Here is a 27,495-nt window from a genome sequence, read left to right on the forward strand (position 1 = left end):
ACTAATGAGAATTTATATATGGGTGTTTCTTTTTGTTTCCTGTTTTTTTTTTCAGATTTATTCAGAAATATAAATGATACTTAACCAATTTTTCCTGTAGGTGTAGTTTTAGTCAATATCTTAGCTGGGATAAGAAAGAATAGGAGTCCTACAAGTAAGGCAACAGTTGAATCTGTAGCATAACCAGGGTACCTGAAAAAGGACAAACGTGTATATTAGGAAAATTTCATTAAGAACTTACAAGAAGAACATCTTTTGACTATGCTATAGCACATAAATAGTAGTGGTGGTATAGGTTATAGATTCTGTATAATCTACTCTAAAACCTATAGATTTCTAACTAAATGACATAACTCCTTATAACTAATAATCTCAGATCACATGCCCATTGTTTCTATATATTTCTGCTTATTTTAATTAGAACATATACACATGCCAACCTATTGGACCACTGTGGCAAATCTCCCTCTTAGGTAAACTTACAGAATTGCTAAACAATTTTTTCTTTTAATTATTCCTTTTAATATTATTCTTAGAAAATCGAGGTTATAACAATTATTAGACTAAGCAAAACCCTATACAATTGATTTGTAACATCTATTGAATTGAGGCAAGGCATGATGTTTCCAGAGTCCCCTAAAACCCTCCTGTAAATTGTGAAAAGGAATTGATCTGTTTCCTAAGATGCAACACCTGCTTCTGCAGTTGTAGACCCTAGCCATGTCATACAAATGAAATCAACCCATTTAATACTTTGCCCCTTATGAAACTCAATCAAGAATATTAATGATTGGGATGGTCTATGTGATTCTCATAAATGATAACTGTACAAATTGAGAGTGATTCAGGAACAGATGGGGTCTTAGAATCACTAGGCCATTCAAGCAAATGAGACAGATTCCCAGAAGCCCAAACAGTTAAGAAGCACCTGGAGACCAGACACCAATGAAGCAGGCATCAATAATCAGGATCCTGCTTTAAAGTGAGCAATATTAATGAGGATATTAGTGTAGCCTGAAAAGAAAAACTATACTCTCTAAGATTATTTGGCTATTTCATAACTCAGTAATGAATAAGTACTATAGAAGATTCTATATTCCTGTATTTTACATAAAAATTAAATAATCAAGTAAATACATTATCTTTCTCTGTTGAACATGTTTAAAGCAGACTGCTTTTCTCAAATGGTTTTTTATTTTTGATTAAAAATCTACCTCAGCATAATTTATTAAATAAACTTGTCCAATGTTTATAATTTTATTGTTATTTCTTTTATTTATTTCAGTTGTAATTCTTGGTTGAATTTTTGCCAATTTGGGCACCATGTAACTGGACTTTGTTTTATGTGAAAAGACACATTGAATTCATTCCAATTTCAAACAGATGGAATGAAAACATTAGGTGGCAGCTACAAATCTTGATATATCATGCTAACTTCAGAAATTTTTGATGTCTAAAACATCTATATATCAAGAAAGGCATAAATACTAAAATAATTTAGCTTTCAAAATACTTTTAAATTTTTATTTTATGACTTTTATTTTAGTGTATTATGAATTGCTAAGTTGTATCAGGATTACAAAATAATAGTTATGCAATTTTTATTTGCTTTGGGTTTGCTGATTAAATTTTATTTCCATAATCTATCTTTTCTCAAGTCTTTGTTTCTTTTACTGTTGCTCTTTCTTAGAATTCTAGGTAACATGAACGCCTGCCCAAAGCAAATACACTGTTTTCCTGCTACAAACAAAACATGTTCTGAATTACATTTTCCTCCAATAAGGAACAGAAATTAGAAGCTGATTAAATTGAATTTTCTATTGGGATTTCTGCCTGGTTTTTATTAGCTATTGTCTGATTTCATTTAATTCTTACATACTGGTGTTTAGATAAAGATTTTCCCTACTTAGGATGATAGGAGATGGATTTTGAAAATGGAGTATAATTATTTTATGTTGGTTTGGATTCTATTTCAAAACCACAGAACACTAATCAACTATTAAACTGTAACTTACTTTGACTAATTGGGTGATGCCTTTTGATTAGACCTCTCAAAATGAAAACTTATACTTCTAAGGGAAACAAAAAGTTTATAATGCTAAAGCAGACTGTTTCTTTGTTTATCCATTTATTTCATTTGAGAGACAACAAAAAGGTATCTCCTATCCACTGGCTCAGTCCCCAAATGCCTGCAATGGCCAGGACAAAGCTGGGAGCCGGAAGTTATTCTGGGTCTCCTATGTGGATGGCAGGGACCCAAACAGTTGAGCCATCACTGCCTGCCTCCTAGAGTGCACAGAAAGAAGCTGGAATCAGGAGCCAGAACAAAGTCTTGAACTCAGGCATTCTTACATGGGATGCGCATGTCCCACATGGTATCTAAGCCAGGAGACCAAGCTGATCTTTTGAGGTGGGTATTGTGCTGCATCAGGTTAAGTTTCTGCCCTGCATCTCACACTGTAGTGCATGGGATGGAGCCCCACCTCTGCTTCCAACCCAGCTTCCTGTTAATGTGTTCAAGCAAATGATGGCTGAATTATTAAGTATGTGCCATGCACATGAAAGATCAAAATGGAGTTCTTGTTTCCTGGCTTCAGTCTGACCCAACCTGATTATTGTGAGAATTTGGGAAGTGAGCCAGCAGACAGAGATCTCTCTCTCTCTCTCTCTCTCTCTCATTGTGCCTTTCAAATAAATAAATATGCATTTTGAAAAAGCTGATCTTTTAAAACATGCTGCCACATGGCATTACTTAACTTGTGTGGTCACTAAAAATTTAGATTCATATTTTGCACCTGCTTATAATGCATGTTGGCAATATCTACAACAAGTGAAGTTTCCATCAAAGGGAGGAAGAAATTTCTTTACTTCTATGTGGGAAGAATACATTTTTTTTTTTTGAAAGGTAGAGTGGACAGTGAGAGAGAGAGACAGAGAGAAAGGTCTTCCTTTTGCCGTTGGTTCACCCTCCAATGGCCGCCGCGGCCGGCGCACGCTGATCCGATGGCAGGAGCCAGATACTTACCCTGGTCTCCCATGGGGTGCAGGGCCCAAGCACTTGGGCCATCCTCCACTGCATTCCCGGGCCACAGCAGAGAGCTGGCCTAGAAGAGGGGCAACCGGGACAGAATCCGGCACCCCGACCGGGACTAGAACCCGGTGTGCCGGCGCCACAGGGTGGAGGATTAGCCTATTGAGCCACGGCGCCGGCCGGGAAGAATACATTTTAAAAACTATTTATTTATTTATTTCTTGAAAGGCAAACTGGCATAGAGAAGGGGAGAGACAGGGTGAGTGGGAGATATCTTCCATCTGCTGATCAACTTTAAAATGGCCAGGTCTGTGCCAGGCTGAAACCAGGAGCCTGGAACTCCATTTGAATCTCCCACTTGGGTGACATGAGCCCAAGCACTTCTACCATCTCGTATTGCTTTCCCAAGCATATCAGAAGGGAGCTGCATCAAAACTGGAGCAGGGGCCGGCGTTGTGGCTTAGAGGGTTAAGCTGACACCTGTGATGCCAGCATTCCATATGGGTACTGATTCGAGTCCTAGCTACTCCACTTCTAATCTGGATCCCTGCTGTGGCCAGGGAAGGCAGTGGAAGACGGCCCAAGTCCTTGGGCCCCTGCACTCACGTGGGAGACCCAGAGGAGGATCCTGACTCCTGGCTTCAGATTAGTGTAGCTCCGGCCGATGCGGTCATCTGTAAAGTGAACTAGTGGATGGAAGACCTCTCTCTTCTCTGCTTCTGCCTCTCTATAACTCTGACTTTCAAATAAATAAAAAAATATAAAAAAAAAAACCTGGGGCAGTTGGGACTTGAATCAGTGCTCATATGGGTTGTCAGCATTGCAGGCAGTGGCTTAACCCACTGTTCCACAAAGCCAGCCTTGGGCAGAAAGCATTTAATCCCAAAATTTTGTTTTATGATCCCAAAATACATGGATTCTTGCTGAATATTATGTGACAGGAAGCCCAATCAGATACCTAATGAATTTAAGAATTACAGTGAAAGATAGATTGGGAACACATATCTCAATACCAGATTATTTCTATGGACACATAGGATGGTCTTTATTTGGAAATGGATGCTGTAATCTTCCCTCTTTCTTCAGATGACTCAGCAACAACCTACTTGCATGTATGACAAGAGAGAGAGAATTAAACTCTGACTTGGCTTCTAGCATTAGCTCTTCTTTTTTTTTTAAAGATTTATTTTATTTATTTGAAGGACAGTTACAGAAAGAGGTAGAGTCAGAGAGAGAGAGAGAGATCTTCCATCTGCTGGATCACTCCCCAAATGACCATAGCAGCCAGAGCTGTGCCAGGAGCCAGGAGCTTCCTCTAGGTCTCCCATGTGGGCGCAGGAGTCCAAGGACTTGGGCCATCTTCTACTGCTTTCTCGGGCCATAGCAGAGAGCTAGATTGGAAGTGGAGCAGCCGGGTCTCAAACCTGTGCCCATATGGGATGCAGACACTGCAGGCCAGAGTTTCAACCTGCTGTGCCACAGCACCAGCCCAGCATTAGCTCTTAAAATCCATCTTGTTACTTATCCAGGAATTCTTTATCTACAAAATCGAGGCTGACCTGCATTTGTAGGGAACTGGTGTAAAAATGCACATAAATGTAGAAAAATTCATAATATTGAATCAAATAAATAGTTCTCCATAGAGGTAAAATATGATGGTAAAAAGATAGAAAATGAATTCAAATCAGATTATTAGGAGGCAATGAATAGCTTCTTCTATTTCACATGATAAACATTTAGTAGCACTTCCTGTAGGGGAAGCACCGCACTGTTCTAAATACTGCTGTTGTCTTCATTTTACAGGTTAAGAAACAGAGAGCTAGGTGACTTATCCAAGCGAAAGAGCCGGAACTGGATCCCAAGCAGTGCAGCTCCCACAACTCTACTTCTAACTGCATAGAGCACGAGCTGTCTGCACATTACCTTTCTGCTTTTGAACGGATGGGACTCGCTTTGTGTAATGGGTCCTGGGTTTTAGCTGCATTATTATTCTTTTTGTTGTCTCATCATAAATTTAATTCCCTACAATGCCTTCCTTTTTTTTGAAAATTAAAATTATCTTTTCAGGGCATGGTGTTAAACCTAACAGTTAAGATTTTCATGAACCTTATCAGAGTCAGTTCTCGACTCGACTCTGAGTTCCAGCTTCCTGCTAAGGCAGAGCCTGGGAGGCAGCAGATGGTGGCAAGCAATTGGGTTCCTGCCACTCACATGAAATACCTGGATGGTGTTCTTGGCTGCCTGGCTGCTGAAGGCATTTGGGTCTGAACAAGCTAATGGGAGACATTGCCCTTTTCTCTCTCTCTCTCTCTCTCTCTCTCTCGCTCTTTCTCTCTCTCACTCTCTACCTCTCTCCTTTCTCTCTCAAACAAGTAAATAATTTAAAAATATATTCATGGGAAGGGAAGAAAAAAATATCATTCATTTTTTCAGATTCATAGGCAGCACCTAAGAGGGAAGCAGAGTGGAAAACAGGAAGGAACAGTAGACATAACATATAACACTTACTGTGAAAAAAGCACAGACCAACCAGAAATAAACCCGGGCTCCCGGGTAAACCACAGCAGGGCCATTATAATGAAGAGCACCAAGGTCACAATTTCTTGATACCTGTAGAGAAATTCCAATGCTATCAATTCACATTTTCTCAGGACATTTGTAGAAACCACACGAGCTGTTGTCAGGAGCAACCTTAGCAAAGCTCTCAACCCTGATGAGAACTAGGTATGCCAATAATTGGAGAGCATCAGTACCCGTGGCAAAGACCCTTTCTGCTTTGTGGGAACTCTCAGCTGCTTCTCCTTCTGCTTGGCAAATTTTAGTGGGCCATTGGTATGTATTTTGCCATGTTTTGTTATATTCAAAATCTTGGTGAATTGGGGGCCCTGAACAAATGTTGTAAATACCTTGTAGATAATTGCCCCCCCTCTCTTTTCTTTTTCTTTCTTTTAGAAACTACTTGTGGTATAAGCTGCACGTATCTGTGTGTGTGTGTGTGTGTGTGTGTGTGTGTGTGTATGCGTGCATGCACTTGCAAGGACGTGTATTTCTTACCTCATTGGTCCAAGCTTTTGGTATTCTTCCTTAATCACATTAGCACAAGCTTTTTCTTTGGCTGTTCTGGTTTTGCCACATTTGAACATCTCTTTGAAACTGAAAAGAATAATTAAGTCTATTAATCAAAGTTGTCCTTCACCACAACCCTGTTTTACCAAAGATTGTTGTGAAAATTCCATAAAGTATGAGTTTTCTCACTGATTGTAGGAATCTGTGTTTTTCCTTTTTTTAAACCTTATTTAATAGATATAAATTTCCAAAGTACAGCTTTTGGATTACAGTGGCTTTTTCCCACCATAACTTCCCTCCCATCCACAACCCTCCCATCTCCTGCTCCCTCTCCCATTCCATTCACTTCAAGGAAATCTGTGTTTTTCATCAATGCCTCCATCCCCTCTGATTGTCCTCTCTCCTCTTTTCCTTGCTCACTTTTCACTGCTTACTTTTTGTTGCATATTTTTCCTGACGTCATCTACTGATTATTTTTTCCAAGTCCTTTTTTACCATTAGAATTCTGCCATGCATCACTCATCTCTCAAGAGCACTTTGTTATATATTCAATTATTTTATTTTAAAATACATTTATTGTATATTTATTATATATCTTGAAGTTAATTTATTGCACTTGTTAGGTAACAGATTAGTAGATGGCAGGGACAGGGATAGAGCCATGGAGGATGTTTTGTTTGGCCCAGTATCTTTAAACACTGGTATACAAAGTGAATGCTTGTTTTATAAATTCAACAGTACCTTTGACAACTTTCTGAGCCAGTTGGAGTCAGATTCATCCATTTTCACAAAGTACCTAACTTGAGCTGTACCTAACTTGGGCTGGGAAGTCACATATATTGATCATGGTCAGAGTCTATATTAGGTCTATATTCAGAAGTAAATGCATTCTATTACATTTTTTTGTTTTTCCATTGCTATATCCTAATGATAATCTTCCAGATTTTTTTTGTGTGTGTAGTAATTTCCACTCTTTATTGCTTCTACCTGAGTGGTTTGTGATCTCTCTCCCCTGTGACCAATCTTTCTGTCCTGAAGTCCACTGCTTCCAAACTTTGAACAGTTTTTATGAATCATTGCTCTGGATGTAGAGCAAAAAACCAAATCCCTCCAGAGGAAGAAATAAATGGCAAAGGGACAAAGTTCCTATGGCTTATATCTTGAATGTGAGCAGCTCAGTTAGTTTATGTGTAGGTACAGGAAGCAGGGAGGGCTGGCGCCATGGTTCAACAGGCTAATCCTCCGCATTGCAGCGCCGGCACACCCGGTTCTAGTCCTGGTCGGGGCACCGGATTCTGTCCCGGTTGCCCCTTCTTCCAGGCACAGCTCTCTGCTGTGGCCCAGGAGTGCAGTGGAGGATGGCCCAAGTGCTTGGGCCCTGCACCCCATGGGAGACCAGGAGAAGCACCTGGCCCCTGCCTTCGGATCAGTGCGCTGTGCTGGCAGCAATGCACCCGCCATGGCAGCCATTGGAGGGTGAACCAACGGAAAAGGAAGACCTTTCTCTTTGTCTCTCTCTCTCACAGTCCACTCTGCCTGTCATGTCTCTCTCTCTCATAGTCCACTCTGCCAGTCAAAAAAAAAAAAAAAAAAAAAAAAAAAAAAAAAAAGAAGCAGCAGGGAGAATTTTTCCTGTAAAATCACTGGGGTGAACAGAGTACTTATGAGGGAGTAAAGAGTAAGGATGGCACAAGGAGAGGGCAGTTATCACATAGAAACACATGAGATGTTTTGCTGTGTTTTCTTCCCTGTTACTCTGCTGTAAAACCTTGCTTGGGCTGGGGTTCCCTTTGAAACAGCAAAATTTCCAATACCCTCAATTCTTTTTTGTTAGATATTTGTGGACTATTTATGGTAACTTTGCTGTATTCAGTGGGCTGTTTAATGTCCAACACAGCTAAAATCCATGACATTTGGGGACATATTTTCCAGGAAACATTTATATTTAAAATATTTTAAGATAATTATATTTATTAACTCCTAAAATAATTTGAAAAATTTTAACTGATAAATAAAAATTGTCTGCATTTATGGAGTACCATGTAATATTTCTACGTATGTATACAGAGTGTTATATCCAAAGAAACATACAGTATATAATTGTTATCTATAATCCCCGTATTGTACAATAGATCATCAGAATTATTACTCCTATCTAACTGTAACTTAACAGCCATTTATCAACATTTTCCCCATCAATCACTCCCCTCTGCTCTCCTCAACTTCTGGAAACCACTATTCTCCTCTCAAATTCCATGATATGAATTTTTGAGATGACATATAGGTGAGCTCATGTACTATTTGTCTTTCTGTGTTTTGTGTATTTCATTTAATCTAATTACCTCCAATTCCATCTTTGTTCTTGCAAATGACAATATCCCACAAATACTACTCAAGGCTGAGCAGTATTCCATTGTGTATATGTAACATATTTCCTTTATCCAGTAACCAGTGGATGGGTACTTTGGTTGTTCCTATTTCTTGACTATTGTAAACAGAACTGTAACAGACATGAGAGTGCAGATGTCTCTTTGACAGACTGATTTTATTCCCTTGGATATACACCCAATAGTGAGATTGCTGTGTTATATGGTAATTCTATTTTTAGATTCTTGAGGATCCTCTATACTGTTTTCCACAATGTCTGTGCTTTATATACTCACCAACAGTGGACAGGGATTCCTTTTCTCCATATTTTTGTCAGCACTTTCATCTTTTGTCTTTTTGACAATAGCTATTCTAACTGGAATGAGTTGATATTTCATTGTGGCTTCAATTTGTGTTTCTCTAATGATTAGTTATGTTGAACATTCTTTTCATATATTTTTGATCATCTTTATGTCTTTTAAAAATAACTTTACATATAGTCCTCATTTTCAAATTGGGTTATTCAGGGTTCTTTCACCATTGGCTTCAATCCCTTTATATTCTTGTCAAATGTATAACTTGAAAATAGTATCTCCTATTCTATAGGGGTTCACTCTGTTAATTATTTGCTTTACAGGCAGAAGCTCTTTAGTTTGATGAAATCTCATTTGTATATTTCAGCTTTTGATTTTGGGCTTTTGGGATTTGATCAAGAAAAATAAATCCCTGGATATTTGAAATGCCCTAAAGTGTCTCTCTTATGCTTTCTTCCAGTAGCTTCAAGGTTTCAGGTCGGGTCTCACACACTGGTGCAGGGGCCCAAGGCCTTGGGCCATCTCGTACTGCTTCCCCAGGCCATAGCAGAGAGCCGGATGAGAAGGAGAGCAGCTGGGACTCAAACCAGCATCCATATGGGATGCCAACACTGTGGGTGGTGGCTTTACCGGCTAAGCCACGGTGCCAGCCCCAAGAATGTTCTTTCCTTACTCTTTCTTTTTTCTTTCTTTCTTTCTTTCTTTCTTTCTTTCTTTCTTTCTTTCTTTCTTTCTTTCTTTCTTTCTTTCTTTCTCTTTCTTTCTTTCTTTCTTTCTTTCTTTCTTTCTTTCTTTCTTTCTTTCTTTCTTTCTTTCTGACAGAGTTAGACTGTGAGAGAGAGACACACACAGAAAAAGGTCTTCCTTCCGTTGGTTCACCGCACAAATGGCTGCTACAGCCAGAGCTACACCAATCTGAAGCCAGGAGCCGGGTGCTTCCTCCTGGTCTCCCATGTGGGTGCAGGACCCAAGGACCTGGGCCATCCTCTACTGCCTTCCCAGGCCACAGCAGAGAGCTGAACTGGAAGAGGAGCAATCAGGACTAGAACCCAGCTGGTGCTGCAGGCAGAGGATTAACCAAGTGATCCATGCATGTTCTTGTCATCTTTGTCAAAAGTTATTTGTCAAAAGTTATTAAATACTTATTCAAGAAGTTATGTGTGCATTTTCTTCTAGGCTTGCTATTCGATTCCAGTGGCCCATAAATCTGTTTTTAAAATGCCAAATCATGCTGTTTTATTTACTGCAGTTTTCTAATTTAAAGTCAAGCAGTTTACTACCTCCTTCTTTGTTCTTTTTGTGCAAGAATGCTTTGGCTATTCAGGATTTTTGTGGTTCCGCATAATTTTTAATACTGATCCTTTTATTTCTGTGAAAAAGGCCATTGGAAATTGATTGGAATTGCATTGAATCTGTAAATCACTTCAGGTAGCGGGACATTTTAGTGATACTGATTCTTCCAATCCGTGAACATGGATGTCTTTCCTTTTCCTCGTGTTCTCTTCGGTGCTGCAGTTTCCATTTAGTGTTCTTTTCCCTCTTTGGTTAAATTTATTCCTGGTGCTTTTTTTTTGTAGCTATTGGAAAATGAGATTGTTTTCTTGATTTATTTTTTCAGAGAATTTGCTCCTGCTGTATCACAATACCACTGATTTTTGCATGTTGACTTTGTATCCTGTCACTTCTCTGAACCCATAAATTACTTTTCATCATTTTCTGACTAAGTTTTTGGAGTTTTCTATCTGTTAACAGTAATAATTCGACTTCCTTCTGTCCAGTTTAGGAGTCGTATATGCCTTTCTGTTGCCTAATTTCTCTGACTAGGATTTCTGGTACTCCATTAAATAAAGGGTTGAAGATGGGCATTCTTTTCTTGTTCTGGATCTTAGATTTTTCCTATTCAGTATGATGTTAGTTTTTGCCTTGCTATTTATGGGCCCTGTGTGGTAAATTCCACTATGCCTAATTTGGTCAGGGTTTTTTCTTTTTTCCGTAAAGGGACATCAGATTTTATCCAATATGTTTTCTATATATATTGTGATACACATGTGATTTTTGTGCTTCATTTTGTTGATGTGTTTCATGTTTATTTAATTATGTATGTTGAATCTTTCATTCATTCTGGGATGAATCACATTTGATCACGGTAAATAGTATTTTTTAAGATTAAAAATTATTTATTTAAGAGAGAGCACATGCTTCTAGATGCTCATTCACTTTTCAAATGCCTGTAATGGCTAGGGCTGAGCGCAGGCTGAAGTCAGGTGCTAGAAACTCAGTCCAGGTCTCCCACGTGGATAGCAGGAACTCATCTATGTGGGTCATGACCTAATTCTTCGCAGTGTGTGCAATAGTGGAAAATTAGAATTAGGAATGGAGCCAGTATTTGAAACCAGGCATCTAGGGATTACAAGTGGGCATCCCAGTCAGCATTTTAAATGCCAAGCTAAATGTCTGCCCCATGATTAATTCTTCAATATGCTGTTGGATTCAGTATTTTGCTGAGGATTTTTGTACCTATATCCATCAAGGATATTGTCCTGTAGCTTTTTATGTTGTGCCTTTGTCTGGTGTTGTTATTGAAGTAATGCCGGTGTTATAAAATGAGTTTGGAAGAACTCTTTGCTCTTCTATTTTTTGGAAAAATTTAAGGAGAATTGATGTTGATTCCTCCTTAAGTGTTTGGTAGAATTCATCAGCAAAGCCATCTGGTCCCAGACATTGCTGAAATGGGAGGTTTTTTGTTATTGACTAAATCCTGTGATTTTTTTTTCTTCTATTGAGGTATTCTATTTCTTTATGATTCAATTATTGTTGGGTAAGATATATGTGTCTAGGAATTTGCCCATTTTTTTCTAGGCCATCAAATTTTTGCTTTATAATTGTCAATAATTTCTAACAATCATTTGTATTTCTGTGGTATTGGTTATAATGTTTCCCTTGTAATCTCTGATTTTACTCATTTGAATCATGCCTCTTTTTTCTTAGTCTGTTAATTTTAATTTCTCAAAGATCCAGTTCTCTGTTTCATTGTTTTTGGTGTGTGTTGGTTAATTTTCAATTTTATTTACTTATGCTCTGAATTTTATTATTTCTTTCCTTCTACTAATTTTGGGGTTGATTGTTCTTACTCTTCCAGTTCCTTGAGAAGCAGCAACAAGTTGTTCATTTAACATCCTTACTATTTTTGTTGTAGGCATTCATTGTTGTTAGTAGTGTCTATCTATGTCCTGTAAGTTTTGGTAGCTTGTTTTTCCATTTTCATTCATTAAAGTCAATATTAAATTTCCTTCTTAATTTCTTCCTTTACCCATTGGTTGTTCAGAAGTAAGTTCTTGCATTTCTGTAGTTTTCCATTCTGCTGAGATATCTGTAGTCAGGCAAATTGGTGCCTTTTTATTTTTTTATTTTTATTTTTTTCTCATTCAGCTTTGAGAATCCTCTATTTTAACCTTGGAAAATTTTGATTATAATATATCTAGGGATAAATTTGGTTGAGCTGAATCTGATTATTGATCTTCCTATACCTGGATAGTTGTATCTTTTTTAGGCTTGGATACTTTCCATTATTATCTCTTTGAATATGCTTTCTATTTCTATGATATTCTTAAATCCCTCTTGAGTCCCAATAACTAATATATTTGGTCTTTTTGTGCTGCCCTAATATTCCTTAAACTTTCTTAATTCCTCTTGATTCACTTTTCTTTTTCCTTCTCTGACTGTGCATTTTCAAACTGTCTGTCTTAAACCCAATGATTGTTTCTTCTGTTTAATCTATTTGGCTATTGATGCCTTCCACTGCAATTTAACTTTTGCTTAGTGCAGTATTCAGTTGGTGGATTCCTGTTCAGTTCTTAAAATTGCTTCCATTTGTCAAATCTATTATAATATTAAGTCATTTATCTATATCCATTTGAAGTTATTCAAATTTCCTGGCAATAACTATTTTAAATTCTTTATTTGAGCAGCTGAAAAGCCACTTTCTAGGTGGTTGGTTTCTGTACTTGTTTCTGCTTGTTGAGTGAAGTGATGTTTCCCTGAAAGTTCTTAATGCTTGAAGGCATGTGTAGTCACCCGTGTATTGAAGGATCAGCTATTCTCTTCTGTTCTTTGTTGTTCATCCTAATCTGTGGGTGTCCTTCCAAAAATTATACTCATTTCACTTATTTTCTCTAAGCCTGTGAGCACTCCTGCTATTTCAGCACAAGACTGTCCTCCAAGTAGACATTTGCTGCAAGCCCACTATTGGTTTGCTGTCACTCTTTCACTCCTAGAGGATATCACATGCTGATTCTTGCATCAAATTCATTCATAGTTGGTGTGTTGCTTAAAATGAACTGGAGAATGATTTATGAATGATTCCTACAAGCCGCTTCCTGGGGCTTAGATATATGTGCTACTGAGAAGGATGCATAGCCCAAGGCTAGTATAACCAGCTGGCTAGTATGTAAATATGATCAAGTGGAGCCACAAGACTCCATTTGGCACTGAGGCAGGTTCACAGTCTCCATCCACAGGTAATAGCCTAGGGGTGGTGACCAGTAGGATCTTCTCAAGGTTGGGTTTTATTATCTCAGAACTGCATTCTAAGGCACTGTTCTTTGGTTCTGTCTTGTCTACCCAAGTTTGGGATGGGGATAATAAGGGCAACTTTTTCTCTGCCCCATTGGGTAGTAAATGAGGTCACATTTGAGTATCACGGTCATCAGACCCTATATAATCTTGTAGGTACATATCAGGCCCATGTGAAGCAGGCAGTGACATATGCCAAAACAAATCCATACCACCAGTGTCCAGATTTCTATCTGACACTGCAGCAAGTCTAGATCACCTGTCCAGAGACGTTGACCTAGGGACTGGGACAATTAGGATCTGTGCAGTGTTGAGTTTATAGACTATCACTGAGTCTCAAGATTCAGCTTTGTTGTTCTTGCTGTCTCCCCAAGGTTGGAAGAAGGGAGTTAAAGGTAGCTCTTTGTTTGCCAGACTGGAATTAAGTTGGGTCACATCTGGGTGTCAGAGTAACCAGGCATTGTGCAATCTCATGGGTGTACATCTGACCCACATGAGGCTGGAAGTGATATACACTGAAATGATAATGTCCTACTGGGACACAGGTCTCCTCCTGCTGCGGAGAAACTCACATAAGCTGTGTCTGTGAACACTAGTTTGGGGTAAAGACATTTGAGCTTTATCTCATGCTAACTATAATAGCAGTAGGACTGGCTCCAAACTTCAAGGCAAGATCATAAGCTCCCTTTCCTGCCTCACTCCCAGGGGTAAAGTCTTGCTCCATTGTCTGCTGTATTTTGGGGGTATGGTTTTGGATGCCTCCCTGAGCATCATGGCAAAGGAGAATTAAGCCTCAGTCTGCAGGTATGAGCCTGATGCAGTGACCATGGTGCCCTCTCTGGTACTATTTTTAATCATGGTGGGCCTGAAACTCTGTTTTAAGTCTGAGGTCAGGATCTAATTCCCTCTCCCTCTTCCAAGAAAGAGGTAAGGCCTCTCTTTCACTATGTTCCACTTCTTAGAGCTGTGAAAGGGGAGGTATGGGAAACTCTTTCATTCTTGTTTTCTTCCATTCAATTGCTTTTTATTATATTAAACCAAGCACTGTGGTATGTCACCTGGCTTCCTTGGCTTTTGTGAAGAAGACTTGGTACATTGAATTACTGTTCATATTGGTGTCTGATTAGGAAGACAATCCCTGGAACAGCTTAAGTAATTGGTCTTCCTCTGTTTCCAAATTCCCTTTATTATGAAGCTATACATTACATACATTCATAATAATTCTCATGCATGCATCTTGCTACTGAATGTAATTAGATATATGTTTTTGGATTTATGATCAAGGCATAAATATTTTTAGTTTAAATTACATTACTGTCTAGTGCTAGTCTTGAAGTTTTACCCATTGTCAAAACATTAATACTGCTATCTATTACAAGAAACTAATCTATGATCCACCTTGAAATATACCTTTAGAAAAAGATATGAAAAGAGTATCTTTAGAAATTATTTTCCATCTATGAAAATGAATATGTTCTTTGTCATTTTGGTGGTAGAGAATAAATAGTTAAAGCCAAATTGGCTTTGCTTGGAATGGGGGTTAATGCCTTCACGAAGGAACTGATGAAGCATATGACAATGTATCAACCTCTCCGCTTAAATAAGTTCAGTGGCACTGATAGATGAGCTTCTCTTTCCAAGTATGTTGGGGTCATTTATAATGGGTGAGTTAACTATGTTAACAGTCAACACACTAATCAAAATGTGTGGTAGCCTGCCAGTGGAATGGCTGATGATTTCTGCTTGTCGATCTAAAACCTCTCGAGGTAAACTCCCTGGCAGACTAAAAAGGACACACAAAAAAATTAAGCTGGAGCATGGAGCTGTGCCATGTCTAACCAACAGTGGACAACAGGAGGATTGTTTAAGCATGCCGTTGATCATGATTTATGGACTTCGCCTAACAGGTACTTCACAGTATCCTTTTCCTCATAGAGAATGCATTTAGAAAGCTACCCTTTATGTCTTCTTTCTCCTTTTTAGGTGGTAGGGCATTTTAAAATAATGAAAGTGGTTACCCATGTTTTTTATAAAGTCATTATATGCAGCAACAAAGAGTGAAAACAAATGTGGGCCTGTACTGGATACTTTCCCCATTGACTTGGGATTGCTATCCTTTCTACTCTGCATTGCAGCCCGAACAGTTGAACTGACCCCCAAAAGCTTGGGCTTCCTGGGAGGGAGCCTTAGTATGCAGTTGGCCTCTCCACACTGATGCCCACCTGCTGAAGTCAGTGACATTCCACACATTTGTTTCAGCAGGAGGTGCCACATGCTGCTCTCACAATCTGGATAGAATTTTTTTTTTTTAATCGTCAGAATCATCTTCCCAGTACTAACAGAATTGTGACAATTCTGGAGAAAAACCAGGAAGAGGAATCAAAATGGAGAAATGTCAGTTCTTATGTTATTTGGCTTGGAAAATGTGGGCACAGGCATGAAACCGCATCTAACCATAGGTAGTGTTTGTTTTTCAAAGGAAGTATAAATAGCTGACTTCACTCTTCCAGGCATGGTAGGTAACATGCTGTTTTACTCAGAGGTCCTTGAAATTATTTAAACAAACCCTATAAAAATGAATTTGAATTGCTTCATTTTTTTCAGGGAAAAAGATTCTCAAGGTTTGCTATATTGCTATTTCCTCTTTATTTTTGGAGTATTGTTAAATGCATTGAATTTATAATGTTGCATTTTAGATTTTATTGAGGATCCCTTTGTAATTTTCAGTGCTGGTAGTCATCTAAATCATGTAACTCATTGGGACTTACAAAATACCAGCTTCACTTTCAGACAAGGTACTCTGCTGAAATTCTCTTGATTATGTGCATTTGACATTTCAGTGACATCAGGAGTACTTTATTGATCAGCATCTCCTACCTCTACTTCTAAGCATTCAACTTGGGCCTATCCATGTTAGAAGTGATCTTACTGAGCTTCTGAATCAATTCTGTCATTTTATAGTTGAAGGCACTGAGAGATTGAGTGAGGACTTGGAAAGCTACAATTTTATACCTGGTGTCTTGATTCCTAATCCAGTATTCTTTCCACAGAGAATATTCTCAGATCTTTATTATGTTTCATAGTTTGAAATTGCTATCAGTCTTGGTGTTAGCATGAAACAGGAAGTATTACAGTTAAAAGTAATCCAATAACCCAAATTATAGTTACAGTTAAAAGTAATCCAATAACCCAAGGAAGTCCCCCATTAAACCAAGTGCAGTAGCAAAAGCTTTTAAAATTCTACTCTAGCAAGATAACCTTGGTCCTCATCACAATGTGCTTCTTATGCCCTTCTGGTCTCGTTATACCTCACTGGCTTGGGATTCAAAGGATACCTTGATGTATTTGCTTTCTACAGATCTCTACCATAAAAGTTATTTGAATGAGATTCTAGCTTATCTTTAAAATACATATTTGTATGTATCCTTTTATGGATAAGAAAAATGCTGAAATGCAATATGCACAACATACATGAAAAACACTGGATAAGGAACTAAGAACTTGGAACCTAGACAACATTATTAACACATTTGTATGGAATGCTTACTTGAATCCTAGGAAAAGCCACTGGAGCCAGACCCAGGTCAACAGTAGAATTATAATGGCAGCCGGGAAGGAAAACACAAACCATGATCCAAAGTTGAGGCAATGACATCCAGGGTAGCGTCTGTGAAAATATGAGTAAGTGTTCAGGGAAGGAGCAACAATCTCTGCATGAACATTGGGAAGCAGCATTCCACTTGTGCGTGTGTGTGTGTGTGTGTGTGTGCTGCTGGCCAACAAGAAAGACCTTCTTTATCATTAAGTAAAGTAGTTAGTTTTACTCCTTGTCTCCATCTTGATTCTGTAACTACATAATTATTCCTCCATCCCACATAAGCAAGACTGGGCTTGTTGTGATTTTTGTTTCCTTTATTCAGTCTCTAAAGAAGTGCTTGTGAAAAAAAACCTGGCATACTAACTGATATTCTGATCTTCATTAAATGGAAAAGTGAGAACTGTGTGTTTAGTGTTACTACGCAAATCATCCCTGTATGAGAGAGGAAAGATAAACAGGCAGGCCTGCAGACAGGGACTCAATGTTACCATTTCACATTAGAAGTTGGCATCACTGGCCGCTAGGAAAGGACTCTGATCTAGCCCGTATTTTCTCTCATCTCTGTTTTTCCCTTTGTTTCTTCTGTCCCAAAGCACCGCAACCATCTAATGGATACACCATAAGCCTTTCTTCTTTTAATTAGTCAATGCTTTGGGTCTCAGTAAATGTAATAATCTCTCCAGGATCAGAATAAGAAAAACTTCTGTAGGGCTGGTGTTTGATGTAGTGATAAAAATGTCAGTTGGGATGTCTGCATCTAATATGGGGATGCCTGAGTTGGAGTTCTGCCTCTGCTTTTGATACAGTCTCCTGCTAAGGTACACCCAGAAGGCAGCAGGTAGTGGTTCAAGCACTGGGGTCCATGTTACTCATGTGGGGGACCTGGATTGAGTATTGGGCTACTGGCTTCAGCCTGGCCCAGACCTGGCTGTTGTAGGCATTTAGGGAGCAAACCACCAGATGGAAGATCACTCTCTATCTCTCTGGTCTGACTCTCTGTCTCTGTTTACCTTTCAGATAAAGAAAAAGAAAATAAATAATAAAAAAAAAAAACTTTCAAAAGTCCTTTGGAAAAATATCAACTCTATTTCTCAATTTTTGAGAATTATTTTCAACTTTTTAAACTCATTTAAAAACCAAATAGCAACAAGAAAATATGATCAGATACAAGCACATCTTCTTTGGTAACCTTGCACTCAATGTTCTAAAATGTAGTATAAATAAAAAATAAATTATTATGTAATCATCCATTTTATAACTGGAAAAACAATATATCTTAAACTTTTTTCTAGAGGTAGTAACACAAAGGGTTGGAAATCTGAAAAATACAGAAATACTGAATATATTTGTAATATTTTGTATCACAAAATACATAAAACTTTATGGAAACAGTTTCATTTTTGCTCTGTTTAAATCATACGTGGTATTTTGTTAATTCAAAAGGTAATGGAAATAAGTGTTTGTAGCAAATGTATGTACTTTACAGAGTTCCTTCTTCTATTTATACATGTTTCCTAACTGATATAAAGAACTAAAAAGAATAATGCTTTTCAAAACTCTAGATTTCTAATGTTTTCTACAATTTTCACTGAACCCCCCCACCCCCAAAAAAAAGATACTGATCTCCCTGGGCCCTAGAGCTATTGTTGTTAGTGATTTGAATTTTTTATCTATCCTGAAGGGATCCAAAGATTAGCTAATATATTTATAAAATTAGAGTTGGCAAATTATGGTAAGAAATGTTTTAATACATTCATGAGACTCTTGAAAATTGCCCATTTTGGACAGAATATTTGTTGTCTCCAACTAGAAAACACAAAGAGGTGGAAAAGGTTTAATTTGGGTTCCCATCAATTTGTGGGATTGTTGGGATGATGAACATTATTCTATGCTGCCTAAAGACACTTAGAAATGCTATTTGGAACAGGATCAGTGCATGTCGCCAAGCCTAACTTCCATTTTCACCATCTGCAGCTCATACCACCTTATTTTCCCCACCCACTGGAAATAATCCTACAAAATTAGTTTGCCTGAAGTGGGGCTTTTCAGAATTTTTGCCTGGAGGAAGAGGTCTTTAATTGATTAATTGATGGCAAAATTAATTAGGTTACTGCCACCCACTTGGGAGAACTGTATTGAGTTACTTGATGCCTGCTTCAACCTAGCCTAAGTCTCCCTGGCTGTTGCAGGCATTTGGGGAGTGAACAAGTAGATGGAAAATCCCTTTTCCTCTGACTCTTCCTCTCCCCCTCTCTCTTTCTTTCCCACTGCTCGCTCTCTCTCTCTCTCTCTCTCTTTCAAATAAATAAATAAATAAAGCATTTAAGGAAAGAATTAGAGAGAAACTGGCAATGTATTTGAGGACACTGAGTATTAGACATCAGGCAGAGAGGTAGGAATGAGAAGATGAACTAAACACAGTTCATTCCAAAAAATTCTGTGAGGAAACACAATATTTCCACTGTATATAAGAAGAAACTGAGTCTCAGGGCTTACGGTGTGTTTCTCAAGTTCATAAATTGAGTAGCCAGGCTGAACTTATAACCCAGCAGGAATCTGGATATAAAACAACATCTTTCATTAAAATACTGTATCCTCAGCTCTGGTTCCTGGGTAAAAATAGAAAATTCCACATATACTGAGAAAATCTATAAGCTGGAGTATAAACTTTATGTTTTAACGACATTTTAAAACAACTGCATAGATGATTGTATATAACATAGAGACATGCTTTGATCCAAAGCACATGTGTGCTTTAATGTTGATACTTAGGAAGATAACATTGTGATTGTACTTTTATAGTCAGCTACAAAATAAGGAATAACTTTAACACTGAAGAAATATCTAGAAATAGCTTTAAAAGAATGGGTACAGTCATGGAAATTTGCAAACTTGTAATGGATTTGGCCATTAGGACTCACAATAAGCTAGTGTCCACACTGATTATTGTCCTTTTCATTAAAAGCTGTTTTGATTACTTCTGAGGCAAAGCCACTTTTCAGCTTCATATTTGTGTACTTCCAGAGATTTCTTTTCAAAATATTATTAGCTGCTTGTTATTCATGAACTAGGCTTAGATTTCTAACAGCAATAGCAAAAATAGAAGTGGTGGCAATAACAAAGCTAGCATTAATGACAAGTTACTCTGTTCCAGGCTTGCGGCTAGAGGCCCACAAACATCATGCCATCTAATCCTTACAATAATGGTAGAAGGTCTAATATTGTCTTCATTTTTCAAATGAGGAAATTGGTGTTCACAGAAGCTAAGATAATAAGTAGTAGGTTTAAAATCTGAATCAAGATCTGAATCCAAGCTCCATAATGTCCAAATTTCTTCTATGGTATTTGTGAGAGAAATTATTTCTAAGAAACATATAGTGTTCAGTTCTGCAGGTGATCATGGTAACTTTCGAAGCTAGTTATTGCTAGCAATTGATATACATCTGTTCTGGTTAATAAACAAAGAAGAGAGGCTAGAGAGATGGACTTCGAATTTAGGGTAATTACGAACACTTCTCTGTTTGAATCCTTAGTTTCCAAACCTACAGAATGATAATCGCCCCCCTCCATTGATGGTTTTATTTTCTGTGTTTCAGGTACACAATGGTCAACAGATGTCCAAAAATATTAAAATATCTCAAAATATATTTTAAGATATTTTAAAAGATATCTTTAAGAAAATTCAAAGAATGAATTCGCATAAATTTTATTACTTTATAAAAGTATATTGTTATGATTATGCTGTTTCATTATTCATTATTAGTACTGTGCTTAATTTATTAATTAAATGTTACCAATGATATGTATGTGTAAAAAAGTCATAGTATATTCAAGTTTGTACTATCCAAGGCTTCGGCCTCCAGTTGGGGTCTTCAAACACATCCCCTATGGATATGGGGGGAGGCTACAATAGTTATTTAACACATAACTAGTAACATTGAGTGGAGTGTGCTAATCATTGATAATGCAATTTTCTTTCAAGTTGCTTTCTATACCCTGCATTAAGCTTACAAACTGAATACTGTGCTTTAATAATCAGAAAGTTATTGTTTACTTTTGATAATCTTCATTCTTTATCCAGTGAATCTTTTGTGTGTGGATTTCAATAATAGCTATTGTGTTTGTTAGATGTTATTGATGAATCAAAACTACTCTATAATAAAAGAAATAATTGTCCTCAATAATGTTTCCCTACATGAATTTATTGTGATGTCAAAAGATTATTTAGATGACTCCTAAGAACAATTAGCACTTCATGTATACTTTGGCACAGTTCCTCTAAATTGATGTTTACTGATCATCTCCTTGTGTCCCTTGTGGGCTAAAATAGTAAGCTACGGATTCACTCAATCTTTACAAGCTTACAGTCAGTAAAGATGGTAGTTGTGTTTTGTCAGAAGACAAATTAATAAAATAATAATAAAGTGTTAACATAGGATATGTTAAGAGAAGAGGGAATGGTAGTTAAGAAATAACTTCACAAAGTTCCAAATGATATAGTATTCACAAAATGGAGCAAGATGTTGATAAGAACTGGCTGCTTTTTCAAGAACAAGAGTAGGAAATAATGAGTTAATTATAGGGTGCTGTTTACTAAACATAGTATAAGTAGACAATAAGGTAGCTCCTGGAAGAGCTTTTCAGTAGAGCAAAATGGTCAGGTAGAGAAAACTGAGCAACTGTAGCTTCCTTAAAGAATAGTAAATAAAAACCTAACAAATCTGTAGGATTGCAACAGGAGGTGCAATCTTTCTAGAAAGTCCTATTCCAAGGACTTCTCAAGGTTAATGGTGAATTAATCACAAAGAATTATAATATTTTTCAGAATCTATGTACCATATATTTCATATTATAAGATCAAGAACACAAGAAATATTGTATACTTTGTTATTTTAGGTAATTATCTCAGACTTTTTGGTGTTATTCTGAAATTCCACCTTCCAAGCCAAACATCGTCAGCTCATGAGATTGACAACAAGGAAATGGGTTAGTCTAAGTGCCTCATAACCAACTCTGCAACCATTTCAAACAATACTTATTATGTGTACATATTTCTATATTTTAAATATCTATTTATTTACTAGGGAGGGAGAGAGAGAGCGTGGAGAGAGAGAGACAGAGAGAGACAGAGACAGAGAGAGACAGAGCACTTTCACCTGCTGGTTTACTCCCCAAATGCCCATAATCAGTCCAAGACCAAAGTGGCAACTGAGAATTAAATCTTAGTCTCCCACCTAAGTGGCAGGGACTCAGTAACTTGAGTAATCACCTGCTTCCTCCTAGGATATGCATAAGTAGGAAGCTGGACTCAGAACCCAGACGCTGGGTGTCCTAACTGGCAGCTTCACCTCTAGATCAAACACCTGTCACAATGTTTATATTTTAAGAAAAAAAATGCAGCAAGAGAATGTGAATACTCATGTAGTCCTCATGTGTTACAACAGAAAACCTACTCCTTCAAAGAATTTGCCCACATGGCCCCCATGTTGTGCCTGCAGATCTGTGAGGCAATGAGATTACAGAATGGCTCTGGCCACCTGCCTTGTCCTTGCATCTGAGTAGTAGCCACACCTTAAGCTTGCTCAGTTTCATCTGTAAAATGAGGGAGCTAGACCCAGGGTCTGAAATTCCTGTGTCTTCACTCGTTCTCTGTCTCTCCTGTTACCATTGAGAAAGACAGGTCCTTCTTTTTTTCAAGACCAAACATTTCCAGCATTGCTTCTAATGCCATTGCATTTGTTTTCATCAATACTCTAGTTTTTTCTCACACCCTCACACTGTTTGTACAGTCTCTTTCTCTCCAGTGTTAAACCAAAATGACACCTCATTCTTGTTCTTTTCTTATTGTGTTGAATATGAAAAAACCAAACTTGATGCCTTCCCCTTCCTACGCCTTAACTCTTCTTTGAATTCTGCCCCACCTTCTTCCCTGCCACCAAAACTGCCCTCTTGGAGAACATGAATGACAGCCAAATGCTTTTTATCAGCCATCACCTACGGACTCTCTTCCATCACACAGCCCCCATTCTGAAAAGGCTCTCCTTTGGCTTTCAAAGCCACATCCTCCTTATTCTCCTCCTATCATCTTCCTTCTTGTCACTGTTTGCTAAGCTTGTATCTATCCCAAGGTTTGAAACATGTGACTACATATATACTCAAGAATTTAACTTTCATTTTTATATATGTACATGATAGCCCTCCAATTTATAACTACCTCAAAAACATTTGTAACCCCTTGCTGAAAATCTCCTTGTAGATAGATTCTGAAGGCCATGTCCAAATATCCTGAATCAAATTTATTAATTTCTTCAGTGAACCTGCCCTCTCCTTGTCTTCTCTCGAAGTTCAGGGCATCATTTTCTATCTAATCATATGCACAAACATCTTACACCTTCTCTTCAGACCTAATTGCTCATGCAAGACCTCCTGACCATGAAGAATCTTGAGTCTAAGTCTTCCTATCACTTCAAAACTAGTTTAGTTCTTTCTTTCCTGGTATTTTGAGCACTTTGATGAGATTCCTAATTGATCTGCTGTCTCCAGTCTTCATGTAATGCCAATCAGTCTGCAGACTGCTATTCTAAACTCTGCAAAATATGGGAAGACTACCCCACTCCCTCCCTAGAAAAACTGTTACAGATTTTTGGTATAATGATTTTGTAAATTGTTTACACTCATTTTGTCCAAAAGTGTTGCATGTGCCTCTTCTAGGATTGTTCCACATTGTGTGGACAATTTTCTCTAGTGATCAAGAGTTGTAGCACAAGCTACATCCTTCTTTTTGTTTCTGAGGAGGTAACTTTCTGAGGAGGCAGCCTTTGTTGTCTGATATTAGTTTAGTGCTCAGTACACTAAACTGAAACTTAACTTTCTCAACTATAGTAGCAATAATAATCAACATTTACTGACCACATGCTCTGTGATATGTAGTATTCTAACTGCTATTTATTGTATATAAAACTCAAAACAGTCAGGAGAGAGAGAGAGAAATAATATTTTCTGGAAAGGTAGCAAACTTGGAGAACTTATGTAGTTTGTCCAAAGTTATACCACTGTTGAATAAAAGAGCTGAGATTTGAACACAGATATATCTATAAGATACCTCTGCAGCAAGGATCTCTAGAATATGCGCACTCTATAATGAATGTAAATTATCTAGCAAGGACTTATTTACCTTCTCCTATGTGTCAAAAAGTAAATGTTATTTTTAAAACATTTTTATTAGTTTTCACATTTGTATGCTTTGTCTACACTATAAGCTGAAATATTCTTCCTGGCAGGTTTTATTCTTTGTGTTCTCCAATAGAATTCTAAGCCATAGATTGAACATTTGTTAGTCTTCTAGAAACATTTATTGATTCAGTGACTGAAGAGGTCTGCTTTTACTAACACTGAATAAGTTTTAGGTTTCTTAGATGTCATTGTTCTTTTATGTGTGTTGAAAAGAGATGAAAACAAAACATGCTTTATGCACATATATATTTTATATAGAGACATTATATATAAATGTATTATATCTATCAACTATTAATATTAAGCTTCAAAATATATTCTTCAGTCTCTTCCTACAAAAGTATATTTGTAAGATGACATCTTTCTCTAAATGTCAATGATAGAAAGACATGGACATTCAGATTTCATGAATACTTTAGAACTGAGAGTGACCCAAAACAAAACTGTACAAAATAGCATTGGTATCACTCAAAATGATGGCAAGCAGTGTCAAAAGAAGAAGCTGTCTTTGTATATAAAGTGCAATTTATCTCTAGCTCCAAACACCTGCACAAATGATATAATTTTCTTAGCAGTTTTCAGCTCTTAGAAAATTTTCCAATAACATTAAATGTATTCTATACCAGTGTTACTTTGATATGCTATTGTATTTCATAAGGCTGCATTTAAGAAAGTTTATTAAATATTTACCTTATTTAATAATATCGGTTATGTTTTTCCACATTTCTTTCCTTCTATACCAGTATTTTCTATCAAAAGAGGACTCTCTTGAGTTTTTTTCTAATTATAATTTCCATAAATTCTAATATGATGGCAACCTCATGAAGGAAAAATAATCACAAATTTTAAAGTACTGCTAAAACATTCTATGAATTGAAAGGGCTTTTTGGCCAACTTTCTATGAGGATTAGAATATTAGACACACTTAAAATAGTTACTAAAACATTTTGTTCAGTATGTTACTGTGCTTTCAATCTATTTTAAAAGGGATTAATGCATTCAGAGTCAAGAGAAAAGTTTAAGAGAAAAGAAACTAGTTGATACATTTTGCAAAAAGACAAACACCAAAGACAAACTAAATATGGATTATTTCAACTGTAGCAAGAAATTTCATTGGAATTTTCTATACCATCAGTTTACTAACACCAAAATGTCAAAACAATAATAATCTGGTATAAATGTTAAAAAATAAGTTTATAGAGTGGATTAAGATGTGAAATATCTTTCCCTGGTTAATCCTTGCTCAAGGATATATATCTGGTTTTCAGAAAGGGAACAGGTACATTTTCTGTCTTTACAGAGTAGTCATTGAATAAATGCATTCTGGCAGTGTGAATTTTATGTTTCCCACTTAATAAACCAAACGTCTTTCAAAGGCCTATTCCTACGTCGATTGTTGGAGTATACATGACTAATTTTTATTCATAGAAACAGTAACTTACTGTACATGGAGGAGTCATTAGTATTGATCTGAAAATTCTATACCAGTGTTCTTTGTGCATACGAGTCTATTCATTCTAGAACATTCTTCGAATTTTGTATCTTTTGAAATTATTTCAAGTTCAGTCTCTGTGAATCTGCTTCTTAGACTATAGGTTTTCTGTTTTCAACCCCATTTTTTCTGTGAGAAATACCTAAACTTTGTAACTTGTCTTCCTCAATGCTGTTCATCTAATCAAAACTCTAACAAATGTCTACTATCTTAATACTTGACATATACCTTGCTTGAAATTTTTCCTTTGCACTTCTGCTAACTACCATTGGCAGTATTATTTGCAAAGAAATGCTTCTACTGTTTGAGTAGATTGGTCATCCAGGAGTTATCTCCTCTGCACTGACCTGAAGAATCTGCAGGCATTATGAATTTATTATGCTTTTTATGCTTAATTCTCAGTACAAAGAAAGATTGCTAGATCTACAGATGTCCTGATGGGAAACAAAGAAGAATTTTTAAGTCAACATAGCATTTCTTACCTTGGATTCTCTGAATCAAGAAATAGTTTTTTTTTTTTTTTTAAGTAATCTATGTGTTTGTTATTTGTTAAATTACAGTCCAATAATTCTACTTACACATTGAAATGCTCAGCAAAGATTAAGTTAGTGGAGGTCCCAGTGATCGTTGTTAGTCCACCAATGGTAGAAGAGTAAGCAATACATAAACACATAAGTTTGCACATCATATGGTCCTTCTTTGTTCGATATTTGGTTCCTGTGCCTGAGTTCTGTTCAACAACAACAACAACAACAGAAAAAACCTGTATAAGAACTACTGTCTTTGTGGTCAGACAGGCAATTTCAGTAGCTTTATTACAAATCTAACCTCCTGGGGACAGCATTGTGGTATAGTGGGTTAAATCACCACCCACAAAGTTGGCATCCCATATGAGTGGTGGTTCAAGACCTGAGTGCTCCATTTCAGATCCAACTCCCTGTTAATGCACCTGGGAAAGCAGAAGATGGCCCAAGTGCTTGGGCCCCTGCCACCCACATGGGAGACCCAGATGGAGGTCAAGGGTCCTGGCTGCAGCCTGGCCCAATCCCGGCTGTTTGTGGTGATTTGGAGAGTGAACCAGTTGATGCAAGATCTCTCCTCATTCCCCTCTGTAATTCTGCTTTTCAAATAAATAAATAAATAAATATAAATTCTTTAAAAAATCTATTAATGCTCTTTCTTGCCTTTTTGAATGGTAATTCAAAGTTTATCAAAGTTATAGCTTTTGATAAACTCAACTATTGGCTCTCTTCATGCTGTGTCAGTCTCTGAGCAGCCAAGCACTGGTGGTAAAAATTACACACACTGTACAACATATTGAATTCCTTATATCCATGATCACAAATATCAACTGCTGCAGCATGTTGCCCTTCTATCCCACTGTGATTCTCTGACCAAATTACTTTGTCTCCCCCCAGAATTTTAAAACCTTCTTTACTCTGTTTACACCTCTCTCTCAAAATTCTTTCTCACTCTTCACAGGTAGCTCTGCTTCCTACTTCACAGAGAAAAACATAGAAGCCAACATATGAAAGTATCACTGAGAAACTTCAGCATCTACTTGCATATGCCACCTTGCTTCTCCTTCTCTAACTACAAAACAGAGTCAATGTCTCTTCTTCAACTTACTGTTTTGGAACCCCATTCTCTCAGGTCTTCTCAGAAACCTTCCATCATGGATTACTGGAATTCTCACCAACATTTAATCATTTTCATGTTTGCAAATAGAAAAAAGGAAGGCCTTCCTAACCCTTTTATCAATTAAACTACCACTCTGCCTCATCTCTGTTCACACAGGAAAATTCTGAACAGACTCCATTTC

The 27,495-nt window shown here is 37.3% G+C and overlaps 1 protein-coding gene across 2 annotated transcripts in view; it reads right to left on the reverse strand.

Annotated features, from left to right (window-relative positions):
* The window catches only part of SLC13A1 (solute carrier family 13 member 1), a 90,469-nt gene that overhangs the window by 15,887 nt on the left and 47,087 nt on the right, over window positions 1–27,495 (reverse strand). For both annotated transcript variants that reach the window (XM_008258262.5, XM_089329491.1), the window contains 5 exons: window positions 26,252–26,403; window positions 16,898–17,017; window positions 6,086–6,184; window positions 5,540–5,641; window positions 86–192 (listed from right to left, as the gene is read on the reverse strand). In XM_008258262.5, the coding sequence (XP_008256484.1) occupies window positions 86–192; window positions 5,540–5,641; window positions 6,086–6,184; window positions 16,898–17,017; window positions 26,252–26,403 (580 nt within the window). The remainder of the gene's footprint in view (window positions 1–85; window positions 193–5,539; window positions 5,642–6,085; window positions 6,185–16,897; window positions 17,018–26,251; window positions 26,404–27,495) is intronic.

Source organism: Oryctolagus cuniculus, chromosome 3, assembly GCF_051225735.1.
Source record: "Oryctolagus cuniculus isolate XC-2025 breed Fujian yellow rabbit chromosome 3, ASM5122573v1, whole genome shotgun sequence".
Lineage (NCBI taxonomy): Eukaryota > Metazoa > Chordata > Mammalia > Lagomorpha > Leporidae > Oryctolagus > Oryctolagus cuniculus.